The sequence below is a fragment of the Lutra lutra genome, chromosome 1, assembly GCF_902655055.1.
Source record: "Lutra lutra chromosome 1, mLutLut1.2, whole genome shotgun sequence".
Classification (NCBI taxonomy): Eukaryota; Metazoa; Chordata; class Mammalia; order Carnivora; family Mustelidae; genus Lutra; species Lutra lutra.
The window spans coordinates 135,625,159-135,638,258 of NC_062278.1; the positions used below are offsets into that span (position 1 = coordinate 135,625,159).

The 13,100-nt window shown below is 48.6% G+C and overlaps 1 protein-coding gene across 1 annotated transcript in view; it reads right to left on the reverse strand.

Moving 5' to 3' along the window:
* RFTN1 (raftlin, lipid raft linker 1) overlaps window positions 1-13,100 on the reverse strand; it is a 193,654-nt gene that overhangs the window by 44,610 nt on the left and 135,944 nt on the right. Inside the window, 1 exon segment of the mRNA XM_047737591.1 lies at window positions 5,218-5,421. Within this exon segment, the coding sequence (XP_047593547.1) occupies window positions 5,218-5,421 (204 nt within the window).

Consider the following 13,100-nt stretch of genomic DNA (forward strand, 5'->3'; position numbering starts at 1 on the left):
CCCAACTCTGGACCCTAGCCTTGCAGAGTTACCTGACTACTACACCCTACTCCAGCCGTGGTGTTTCGGGTGGCATCTTAGTGGGGTCACAGGGAGACTGGCCTTAGGGCTTCCTTTTGGGGTTAAAACTGTACATACGCCATGCCTTCCTCTAAGGGGAAAAAAATAAAAATAAAAATATACTTGGAAGTGGATCAGGTATGTATATACCAACACAAGGGATAACATACAGCAGTGAGGAGAAAAATGATCTGCAATTATATGTAAAAATGTGGATGAGTGTCACAAATGCAATGAGTCAAAGAAGCCAAACACAAGGAGGGCATTCATTCACGTGTTCCATTCATGTAAAGTTTACAACTCATCTCTGGCATTTCAAGGTGTGACTATGGTTATTCTTGGGGGATAGGGACTATAAGGGGTATATGAGGGGGGCTTTTAGGGGGCTGGTATATTCTATGTCTTGATCTGGTGCTGGTTACATGGATATGCTCACCTTGTGGAAATTACTGGGCTCTATCTTTATAGTGTGCATAGTTTTCTGTATGTGTGTGATACAGGAATAAAAAGTTCATTTGAAGATGCACTATGGATACAAGGGAAAATGCATGTAAGGTATACGGAAGGTCCACCCCCCACATTAGTAAGTGCTCCTCTAAAACACAAGCCATGCCTGTAATCAGCAGGCCAAACATTCCCGGAGATGGCGGCGTTCCAAGGAAGTGGCTGCTGGAAGCACCTGGAACTGCCTCATCTCCTTTCCTTTCCGTTCCACCTACACCTAGTTCTTCAGGCCCCCAGGCTCCTGTGATGCGCACCCTAATACCAGCTTCTCCCCTCATCTCCACTGGCATTACCAAACATCATCCAGAAGCTTTTATCCATCACCTCCTGTATATGGTGCGTGGTGCCCCGACACTGGGGTGCTAAGAAGGATGGGATGCAGAACTCACCCGAAGGCTTGTAAGTACATCTGTATAAAACATGTATCTTGGTGTGTATTTTATTTGAAATAGGTACTTTTTTACATGTGTATTTTGCAAATATAAAGTAATGTAGGTTATGCTAGGCATCAAGAAAGATGCCAAAAGACCAAATGCCATTTGGATTTAGATGTGGCTGGGGCATCAGGGACGGTCTCGGGGAAGACAATCTTTCCAAAAGACAGCAATGGAGAGACATCTAGGTATACTGTGTCTCCCGATGAGGTGCAGCAGGTAAAACTCAGCATCATCTGAAATGTGCCGCAGTCACAGGCCTTTAGGAAGGCCTTAGAACTAAACACCAGTTTGCCAGATATAGAGGGTAAAGAATTAGGTGGATGACATCACAAGGCAGCGACCTGACACATAATGCAGGACATTCTGCAGGGTGAGAGGCTGGCTTTATTTCAAGCAGTGAGGGTCATCAAGAAATGATTCCTCTATATCAAAGAGAAGTGAGGCCATGGTCACCGTACGCAGCGCATGCTAGTGGACTGGATTCTGGTTTGAATCACTTGCTACAAAGGACATGTTGGAAACAACTGAAAACATCTGAATGCAGGGTGGGTAAGGATGATACTGCCAGAGATATAAGGACTGAGGGGGAGGGGCAGGCGAGGGTGAGGGGAGGGCCGGGGGAGTAGGGGAAGGAGAGTCAGGACAGAGCCAAGGGGGCACGGCACAAGGGTAGGGGGAAGTGGGGACGAGGATAGGACAAGGGTAGAACAAGGAATGCAGAGCAAGGACAGGGCCAGCCAGGTGACTAAGGGAGGGCCAGGGCGGGCAGGGAGAGTGGGTGGTGGCAGCAGTAGCGTTGGCGGCCAGTGATCGCAGCAGGGGACTCTGTCAGCCTGGAGGCCCTTGGCAAAAAAGCAGGCTCCGGGGTGGGTCTTCAAATGGTGGGCACCCAGCTCCACCTTGACCTTCCCCTTGGGGATACCCACCCGACTCCTCATCAACAGCAGAAGGATTCCCCCCCACCCCCGCCTCTCCCACCCTCTGGAAGCAGAGATTCTGGCCTTAGTCTGACAGGGTGGTGTTTCTGTGTGCCTGTCCGCCTGGCTGTCTGACCCACCCCTGCACTCATTCACACTGGGGGCTGGGAACCCAGGTCCCGCTACTACCCTAAAGGTGACTGGAGCTCCCCTCCCTTCCCAAGGGCCACCCAAGCCCTCCCTGGGAGGCTAGACCTCTTGCCAACATGGTCACCTCTTTTAACCTCTCCTCATGTCTTTTTTCCTTTCCCTTACCCTACTTTCTTCGTACTACTTCCTTGCCACTTACAAACTTTGCAATGCCTTAATCACTCTGTGCCTTAGTTTCCATAGCTGTGTCATAGGGATAACAACAGTATCTGCTTCACTGAGTTATGGGGACTAAATGAGTTCCTATGTTTGAACTGCTTAGACGAGGACCAGCACAGTGTAATTGCTAGGTGTCCATTAGCATCATTATGCTTCCCTTTTGTCTGTGTTTTGGCTTACCAGGCCCCAAGGGCATAGTCTACCCAGCCCAAGATACCTGGTCCTTCTAAGGCTTCATAACTGACCCCAGGAGAGGAGTCCTAGACTCAGCAAAGGCCCAAATTTAAGGACTATTCAAGTTTTCCCATGTCCTAAGGGGTAAAGGCTTGAAAACAGAAGCTAGAGTCCTAACTGAATAATTCAGGCTAAGACATCACCCTGTTTATGGGACAAAGTTCTCATGAGTTTTATGACTCTGTGGAAAATATTTCAGAGTACAAATATCCATTTAAGAATCAAGACTGGTGTTTTTCCAGATTGCAAACAGCTTAAAGATGTGCTTCCAACTCTGCCAGGTTTATTGTAAGGACGCTAATTATCTTATTAGAAATAGGTTCCTTTTTAGAATTATGACCCACTTGCCTTTTTTTTTTTTTTTTTTAAATTCTGGGAAAAGAGCATATGTGTATTTTATCCCTGGCCCACGGAAACCTTGGCCTCTTCCAGAGCAGAAACACCCTAACCCACTGAGCATGGCTCCTAAGTCACATCCCCCTCCCATCAGAAACATATAGGGTGAAATTGAATTTGAATTTTGAGTGGGTTTAAATAAATATTGTTCTGAGAATTTTGCAGCCATTCTCTGAGACTGAGCCGGGCAGCTGCTGGGGAGCTGTAGACAGGCCACAGGCTTGGGGCTCGGCTTCCAGCTGCACTTGCCAGGGGAAATTTCATGTTCTGTCTTCCAGGCAGAAGGGCTGGATTTCACGCGGCTAAAGCCAAGGGAGGATATAACAGCATTTCAAACTCTCAAGTCAAATCTGAAGAAAAAAACTCTTATGAATTATCTGTGTTTCTGGACTTGAGGTCAGAGAACAGGGAAGGAGAAGGGAGTAGGGAGCCCTCTTGGTTGCCAAAGCCGTAATGGCCCAAAAGATGATAAACGGCATCGTGAACTTTCGAGCTGTCCTCAGCTTGCCCCAGACATGCCGGGCAGTAGGACCAGAGAAAATTTCCCTTCTGACACCCGAATTCTCCAAAGCGGGACTGCCTGTGTAGCTGCTGCGTTCAGTGAGTCACTGAACATCTTTAAGATGTTAGTACAACTAACCATCAGTTTCCCAGGGAGAAATGTAGAAGGGCATATGGCCTCAGAGAGCCTCTATGGGCCTGAGGGGAGATAAAAGGAGTCACTGGCACCACCCAAGATGGGTGATAGGGTGTCCCTGCAGGAGGCCAAGGGGCTCCTCCCTGACCTCCCCTAAGGCCAGTGAATCAGGGCTGTAAACATCTGCCCCGAGTAGAGGCCACTGGTGTTTTATGGTGCATTTCAAAACAGACCGTGATGTTCTCTGGCTTCCAGGACCTTCACAAGCACCCAGGGAAGGCCTTCTCCTACAGAGGAATGCTACCAACCTTGCCACCAGAGGATCACTTTGGCTCTTCATTAGTTGCCTTAATGAAATGTATACTCTAGAATCGCACTCATACGCAACTAGCCGCTAAGCACATCAAGTAACCTACCCTGCATTCATGTGCTTTAAAGTGGTCAATAGCCACATGTAGCTGTGGCTACCATATGGGACAGCACAGATATGGAACGTTCCCATCATCATAGAAAATTCTGCTGGATCATGATACTTGACAGGTATTCTTAATGAGCCTGCCACGTCTCTTATATCATTTATCCATTCCACAAATGGTTCTGGCCCCTTATACTTACAATGCCTGCTGTTATTGTATTAATATGTTAACATGAGATATTGACATGTAGATAAGAATAAGGGACTCGCATCCAAAATTAAAACCTGTCTGTGTTGTACGATGTTGCAAGGCTTCCGATGATTTAAAGCGTGTACCTTCAGAATTAAGACTGATGTCTCTTCCACAGATGTTTGCTGGCATTTCAAGGATTACAAATAAGGTAGACTCCAAACCTCTGTTACTGACTCTGCTAATTCTTGGGGAGAAAACTGCTCTACAACCAAGACACGGTGCTATCAATGCCCCATGCCAGCCTTTGCTGGGATCAACACGTTTGGTGTTAGGCTTCACTTAGGAATCCTGCTGACAGGTAGCCCTCAGGATCCTTACCTGCTAGGATGTTGGCCCCACTCCCCAAACGGCCTCCCAGCTCTGATGCACCCTACTGACTCAACTTGCCGTTGTATTCACCGCAAACTCTTTCTTTGCCTGACACCCTTCCCCACTGTGGGCACATACTCTCTGCTTTAGAAGAGCGGCCATCAGTCAAAGCACTCCATGCAGCCTCCCCCAGAAAGAGATCATTACTAGGGAAGGGGTACCAGGTGCCATGAGACCCAGAGACAGTGTGTTTTTCTACAGAGCTTACAGAAACAAAGCAGTTTGATTCACTTCTCAGGGGTTAATCCTGGGTGTTGCTACTGCTACTTCCAAGGCAATAGTGTTTACAAACAATTTGCACTTGGGTAGGGGGTGCTTGGCATGACACCAGGGGGCAATTAACAAATGCGAAATCATCTTTTTAAAAGCCTTTAAAAGCAACGTGGATTGAGGCCACCAGGAAAAACACAGAATCACTTCCATTTCTCTGTCATTTCAGAAGATACCTGGCTGATTCCTAGGGAGGTTCTGGGAGCACTGGGGGTGGATTTTGTGTGAATTAGAAATCAAATGCAGTGAATTTATCAGTTGCGGGGTTATCTGAATGGGGCAGGCTCTGAAGACGGGCTAGGAGGAAAAGAGAAGCAGAGTTGGTAAGGGCCGCCCAAGGTTTGTAACTTCCATACCATTGACCATGCCAAGGTAGAAGACAGCATTCACCAGCATGCCTCCTTTCCGGAAGTGGTCACTCATGTGCTCCAACCAGTTGGCATCCAAACCGCTCACCGTCTGGCCGTTCTTAGAGACCCGGAGAGGAATGCTGACAGGATAGTATTGGCGGCACTTCTGATGGCTCTTCGGCTTATTGAAAAGGGCGAGGATCTCCATTTCTGTTGGGATTTGTAAAGGAGGTGGGAGAGAAGAGGTCAAACAGTGATAAAAACCTGCTTCCTTGGGTCTAGTAGGGAATCTCTTAGGAGCCAGGAGAAACGTTCTCAAAGGTAAACTCTCTGTTAGGTTGCACCTTTGCCGAATAATAAAACCTGATTCCAACTGTACGTTAGGGAGCCTTGAAAATGACATGTACATCAAAGACTGAGCTTCCGGTGGGTACCTGAGTTTTGAATCTGGCGTAGGAGGATGAACAACTGTTATCTGGGATCAGTTTGTACAGTCAGGTGTTTGTGAAGACATTGGGGACATTTCAAGAAACTCATACAAAGGTGTTTTGGTGGAAAAAAAGTGGACGTATTTGGGTGAGAGTTGGTCCTTTAAAAAAAGGTGAAGAGACAGAGGCACATAAGACTAAAAATACTGCTTTAATTCCAGGAACCTCGTACACCCCTGAACTCACTATTTATAAACTGCAGCGGTGTTTCCTGGGGCCGAAACCATAATATTTAATCAAGTATATCAAAAACACACCATTGATATGTAAAAATAAATATGTTCCCGTAAATGGGAATTCTTGCCTGGAGTGGTAGGTAGATGGCACTGGGAGTGGGGCTCTGAGCTTTTCCTTCCTTCATGTATATAGCTCAGTTCTTCAAAAATCAATACTCACTACCAGCCAGCAGCTGCCCCACACTGGCCGTACGTGCTGCTGGCCACGAGCGAGTGTTATCAGCCTCGAGGAACGAATACCTGGAATTTCAATCTAAGTCTTGAAGGTCTATTTTTGTGTTATTCATGTAGTCAAGCGATCAGAGTTTACCCAACCTAAAAAGCTTTGCTCACACAGTCTAGTCAGTAGTATGCTTTGGTTTCCAAAAATAGCTACTGGAATAATAAGAAAATCCCCACCCTTCTTTCAAAGAAATATTTTAAAAGTCGTAAACAATGGCTGACATGAGCAAAAAGGACAAAGCACACTCATGCTCCCTGAAGGAGAGACCTGGCCTCGACCCACCTTCTGGGATGCGGCCTCCCACCGTATTTCAGTATCTCACGATTCTGTAGTATCCAAACACTTAGCTGCATTATTATTCTTTTAAGCACAATCGCTTTCCTTTATTTAAGTAAATGAATTTAAAAGGGAACGTTTGCTTCATGACCATCAGGGAAGCAGCTACCGGTCGCTATACACAGAAGGAATGATGAGGCACATTAACACCAAATATGTCCATCCACACAACAGCTAAAATTATCCCAATAGGTATTGTGTTCCGGGCAAAGGAAGTCTTTTACAGCTCCATCTGAGCAAACATCAGCCAAGGTCCCTCGGGAGCAATGCCAGGCCATGACCCTTTGTCACCAGAAAGAGTTAAGCTAGCAGGGGGACCATTTCAGGGTCTCCATTGTATAGAACCAATTAGGAAAGAGAGGTGCCCATCTTTAAAAGTGGCCACCTGGATATTAAGCAACCGAATCTGGCCTATGTATGATCCCCACTCCCAATTACATTTCGCAGTCCATTTGCCTGACTCAGGAAGCCACCTCTAGCCAGTAAATGTTTTCACACAAGAAATTAGGTCTTGGTGTATGAGGTGGTAATCACTGGACTATATTCATGACTTTGAAATACACACTTGAGGAATGGAGTCATGCAAAGAAATGGTGGGGAAATCATGCAACAGATTGGCGCTAAGGGGGACAGGATGTGAACTACAGAATCAGGCCTTCTCCAGTGCTTAGGTGCTAGGAGTTCAAATAAAAGCCACAGCTACTAAAGACAAGAGGATATGCAATTTAATGCTTTAGTGAGTCCCTGACTTTATTCGGATTTCTTCCAAAGCGAACCCTGTATGTTTTGAGTGCCAGTAGTTTATTTGGGACATGATCCCAGGAAACAGAGCGAGGGAGGAGGGGTAGGAAATAGGGAAGAGAGGAAAGCCAGTGAAGGGTGCCTTAATGAGCGGGTTACTGCTGTAGCAATTGGGGCTCAGTTAACAGAGCCCCCTGAGACCCTGTACAGAACACACCTCAGATTGCCTTCCCAAGGGGCAAGGAAGCCTGGGCATTTATCCTCAGGAACTGAGGGCCACTCCTGAAGTACGAATTCCCTGGGGGTGTCTGGCCTGCAGTGGCACGTTCTCATTTCAGAGAACACTTGCAGGCAGAGGCTAGGACAGCCGTCCTCAGGTGACCCCAGCGTGGGCCAGAGCACCATTCACCAAGTCTGCTCTGGTCAAGCACAAACGTATAGATATTAAAAAGAAAAAGAAACCACAGCCCCTACAAGGGAGAGGCGAGTGGAGAACCTGACAGCGGCCAAAGTCCAAAAACACATGACAACACTTCATCACCCACAAGGATTCCCCACTCACACAGCAAGACAGAAACACAACTTTCCCAAACGCGTAATGAAACAGAAAAAGGGGAAGGCCAAAAGGGGAAGCGGGGGCTGCTGGACGGGAAGGGAAGGCAGAGCCTGCCAGACAAGGTAGACAGCATGGGGCTGACCGTGTCCCAGCTCTCCCATCGGGATCCTCCCCAGGGAAGAGGGCCGAAGCCAGAGACAGAAATAAATTTGTCAGGAAGGGAAGGAAATGCTGCTGGACTCAGGAGCCTCCAAAGCATGAGTAGCGATGAAATATTGGGAGAAATCTGATTTCAGATGTGTAACCCTTCAGTTAACTCCCCTCTCCCGCTGGATCCTTGGCCACAATCCTCTCACTACTCACATGGAAACCGGACAACAGAACTGTCCCCAAATGATGCCCTTTGGTGTTTTAATATTCTGAATCTCCAGCACATATCATCACATGGGCAGGCACCGAGGGTTCCAAAAAGAAGTCCCAAGTTTGTTTAAATATTCTCAGCTGCTTTGTGACTCTGCCATGACCCCAGCTGGAAGATTTTTCCAGACATGGGACAGAAAGTCCCAAAGGAGGGGGGAAAGCATTGTTTCTGAGAACGTTCTGAGAACAGCTGAAGAACTGGTCTGGCAGAGCATCCAAGGAGCATCAGGACTGTCTTGACTTGGATTTTTATTTGTCTTCTTGTCTTTCTCTTTCTCCCTCACACAAGGGGGCTTGCCTCGTGCTATTTAGATCCCCCATGTGCAGAAAAGTCCCTGTAATGATGATAGGGGATACATACACGTTTGCCGGATTGACTTGAACCTGACAAGTACAACAAGCTAGGGAAAGAGGAGGGGCATGGGGCCTCCTGGGCGCTTCCAGCTTGACAGCCAGGCCCGCCACCGCCTTGCTAAGCTCCTCAGGAGCAGGAAGGAAAGAAGGAAGATGCCAGTTCTGAGGCCCACGCCAGGCAGTGGGGATTTAGGCACGGGGTGGAAGTCTGCAGTCTGTCTGCAAGTGAGGCCCTAGAGACCCTGTGATTGGCAGGGAGCAGGCAAGCTGGTTGGGTCCTGGTGTTCTAAGAGACCTCCAGGCTGGAGGGAAGAGAGAGTTCAGCGTCTGTTTAAAGCACGGGGCTCCAAGGGTTAGAGTGGGTGGAGGAGGAAGCTGGCGAGTTGCCTGGGTGGGAAGAAACATGTGGGAGTCAGACTTGACCTGGTAGCTGGACTAAGCGGGGGCTAAGGTCTGCTAAGGTCACAGGCAGGGAGGTGGGGGTGCTCAGACGAAAGGTTTGCACTGGGAAGCAGGGCTGTGGGCTCTGTGGTGCGACAAGAGGGCAGAAGGACCTGGAGCCCATCCAGATTCCTGAATCTGAGAGAAACTGCTTCAGACGTCTGTCAGGCGTGGGTAGGACAAGCAGGGCCCCTCTGGGTCTGGGTGCAGCCTGTTTGTGTGGACAAAGCAGGGGAACTGCAGCATACACAGCATTCCACGGGAAGCCCCTGGCAAGGGCAGCGGTAACCACGGACACTTTGACCTCCACCATCTGATGTGACTCTCCCAGCCCACACGAGGGGCAGCATGGGTTCTGTGCCTAGAAACCTTGAGTGGATCCCCCAGACATCACAAGCTGGAAAGTGGCAAAGCCAAGAGTCTTTCCAACCCCAGACCTTGGGCTGTTTCCAAATCTAACAAGAGGCTAATTTCATCAGTACACAGAAAGCAGGAGCCGCTGAGCACGGGTGGGAGCTCACTAGCTATTTGTTAATGGACTGAGTGAAAGGCCAAGAAGATGGAGGGAGGTGGCAGATCTGGGAGGAGGCAGAACCACAGGCTAGAACCATCCTGGGGGTACGGAGAGGGGAGGGGAGGGCACTGGCTCAGTGTGGGATGGGGGGTGGCTACACACCAGAAAGGCCAGACTCAGGAGGACACCACCTCTCCCTCCCCACACAGTGAACTGGCTGCACAGGGAGGCCTACTGAATAAAAACTCCTCAGCCGAGAAATACAGTTGAGGTCACTGAGGTTTCTGACTGGCATTTCTAAGCATTTTAAGTGGCTAGGCATAGGATAGGAAGGACAGCACTTGGAAGATGCTCAATTATTATCTCAGGGATGGTGAGAACAACCTGAATTTGTATGGACCTTCCTGGCCTCCTTGTTTCTCTGACTGAAGATGATGCAACAGAGATGCTGAGAGAAGGACAGATAGGAATGCTGCCAGCCAGGAGAGAAGTGACAGGTGGACATCTGGGGACGCCTTCCTAACCTTTCCGTGCACTGGCCTTCCCCACCTGGACTGATGTTTACAGATGAAGAAAGCATGCTCCCTATCAACAGAAATGCATCACAAGGGGCCATTCATGCTCTTCTGTGTACAGCTACGGGGGGTGCTGTGTGTTCACCATAAGGCGGGGGAAGTGTGGGAATGGCAGTGTCCAGGAGTGAGGCCCCGGGCTGTTCCTGCACCTGCTCGGGAGATCTCTGCATGCATGAAAATTCTCCAGGACCAGGAAAGAAAAGTCAGTGATCAGGAAGAGAACCCCAAGATTGGTCTCCAGAGGAACCTGTGTGGGCAAGGGGAGCAGAACCTCTGGACCAGAGCAGCCGTTCAAGAGCCCACGGGGATGGGGAGGGTGGCCTGCCGCATGTCTGGATGGTGAATTTGCTGGTGAGCCTTATGGGAGCAGTTGCAGGAAATAAATTAAACGAGGGGAAGGAGGGGGAAAGAGAGAGACTCCCTCTGGATTTTTTTTAATTGTCTTGCTGTGATTGCCTATTTAAGCCCACCTGGCAGAAAGAGGAGTAAAAACACTTCACCCTCCTTAGGGGGCCCTGAGAGAAAGGCAAGCTGAAAGCTGAGCAAGCAGCAGGGAGGGGAAGCTGGGGGGGTGGTGCGGGGCACAGGGTGATGGTGGAAGGAAATGGTAAGACTTCTCAGGAAAGAGACTGACAAGAGAGGCTGGGGTCAGGTGAAGGCCATGACCAATGCTGACAGGGCCTCTGCATGTCCGGCCTTTGGGGAGGCTGGGTGCTCAAGCTAGGAGATAAAATTTCATTACGTGACGGCATAGACGGTGACTTTCCTTATCTGCAAGATGGACTTCATAATAGCGTCCAATATCATAAAGCTATTGTGAGGTGCCATCAAAATGGCCCATCGGAAGAACTTAGACCGGTTCAGCTGCCACCATCATGACTGTCGTCTGCCCATCCCCCACGAGGCCATGTATGTGTACCAGTAACACCTGTATGTTCGTGAACTGATTAAGCAAGTCCAAGGGCTCATTCATGCCACACAACAAGGAATAAAGGATAGCAACAAGCTGCCAAAATTTCAGAGACCTGTGGCCTCCTGAGCAGACAGATAAGGCCCAGTCATGTGTAGACAACAGACAGCCAGCTGCCCACTGAGTGAGATTAAAGTGGTATACTTCTCGGCCTCCAAGGCCCAAAATTCCATCCACTATTGGGCTGACCACCTCCAGACATGCATTAACCCATCATTCTTCAGCAGGATCTGGTCTGCTAGTAGAGAACAGGGTCTTGAAGAAATGAGACATAGGCCAAGACACCACCTGTGTTGAGGGGCTCTGTGTGTTCAGCAATGGAGCGGAGTCTCTGCCTAAGGGAGGCAAACAGCCCCAGGGGAGCATGTGGGGGAAATGGTCCTAGTACAATTCTTCCCAGTGAATTTTCCCTTGGGTCAACCACAGAGGGCAGGAAGTCCAGAAGCAGGCTCAGAGAAAGGTCGATTCTGGAGCAGGAAAGATCAGAAAAGTCCCAAGGGGTACTTCAGTATTGATGCCCTCCTTTCTCCAAGCCAGGGCTTCGTACAGAGGCAGAGGTCCGTGGGCGGGGCTACTGAGCCTGCATGTCAGTGGTAACAGTTCACACTTAAGAGGCAAGCAGTGCCGAGTGCCTTAAGTGTCTCCCTCACGTAACCTTTCGACAAGAAACTATTGTTCTGTCTCTATTCTCCAGGGTAAGAAACTGAGGCAAAGGAGGGTAACTTGCCCAAGACCGCTTAAAGAGAAGATGGCAAATGGAATGAATGTAAGCAGAGTCTAGACTCTCAAAGATTATTTATTTATTTATTATTTATTTGAGAGAGAGCGAGAGCACGAGGGGGTAGAGTCAGAGGGAGAAGGAAGGGAGCCCAACATTAGGCTCAATCTCAGGACCCTGGGATCACGACCTGAGCTGAAGGCAGACACTTAACCCAGTGAGCCACCCAGGCGTCCCCAGAGTCTAGGTTCTTAACCCAGTGCTACCTGCCTCTCAATGACTCCTACTCTTTTCTCCTGGAGGGCCTATGCCTGCCCTGAGCCCTCACCCTTGCATGCTCCTCCAAGGAGGACTATCTTCTTCCTGGGGATTCAGACCAACACATCCAGCCCAACACCAGTAAGAAGATGGTTTCCAGAACAAGATTTAGACATTCATCAGGAGGCACGCCAGAGTCTCAGCTACTCTGGAGGAAGAAGTCTACCTCAAACTGTATAAAATGTTTCATAATGAAGAGCCCCACTTTAGTACATATTTAAGAAGGATCTGGACCTTGATTAAACAACTATCACAATATATCCCAGAATGGAGGCAGTGCCAATCTCCCCCTCTAAATCAACTTTGTAAATAAGCCCAGAACGAACCATCCCACAATTTCCTTTTCAAGAAGTACTGACCTAATATAATAAAATAAACTGTTCCACCTTCTTTTCTACTCTCAAAGCATAAACTGTTCCTCATCATTAATAAGAGGCTAATTTCAGGCCACCTGGGTGGCTCAGTCAGTTAAGCATCCAACTCTTGATCTCAGCTTAGGTCATAAACTCAGGGTTGTGGGATCGAGCCCTCGGTTAGGCTCTGTTCTCAGCAAGGGGTCTGCTTGTCCTTCTCCCTCTACTCTTCTCCCTGCTCTCTGTCTCTGTCTCTCTCTCTCAAACAAATAAGTAAATAAGAGGCTAATTTCAAGACTCAGTAAATGAATAATAACATTAACAAGGAAGGTTAAGGCTAAGGAGAAAGGCCTCCTAAGGCCTGGGGATCTCCTGGGAGTCTTGTTGCTTGTGCACCTTATAAAGGCTGAAGGAGGCCATGAAGCTCCTACGAGTGCTTGGCTCTCAGGAAATGGCTGGAAATGGCTGGATGCTAGATTTTCTGGAGAAAGAAGAAAGGGAATGACAGGGAAATGGAGAGAAACTTCACTCACTATAAACTGAAGGCCTCAGTGAATCTTATTGGTGTATGAGAGTATCACACAGGGGAGACCGCAGAGAGAGGCCTGAAGGGATGGTGGTTAAGGCAGCTGGGCTCACAGACAAG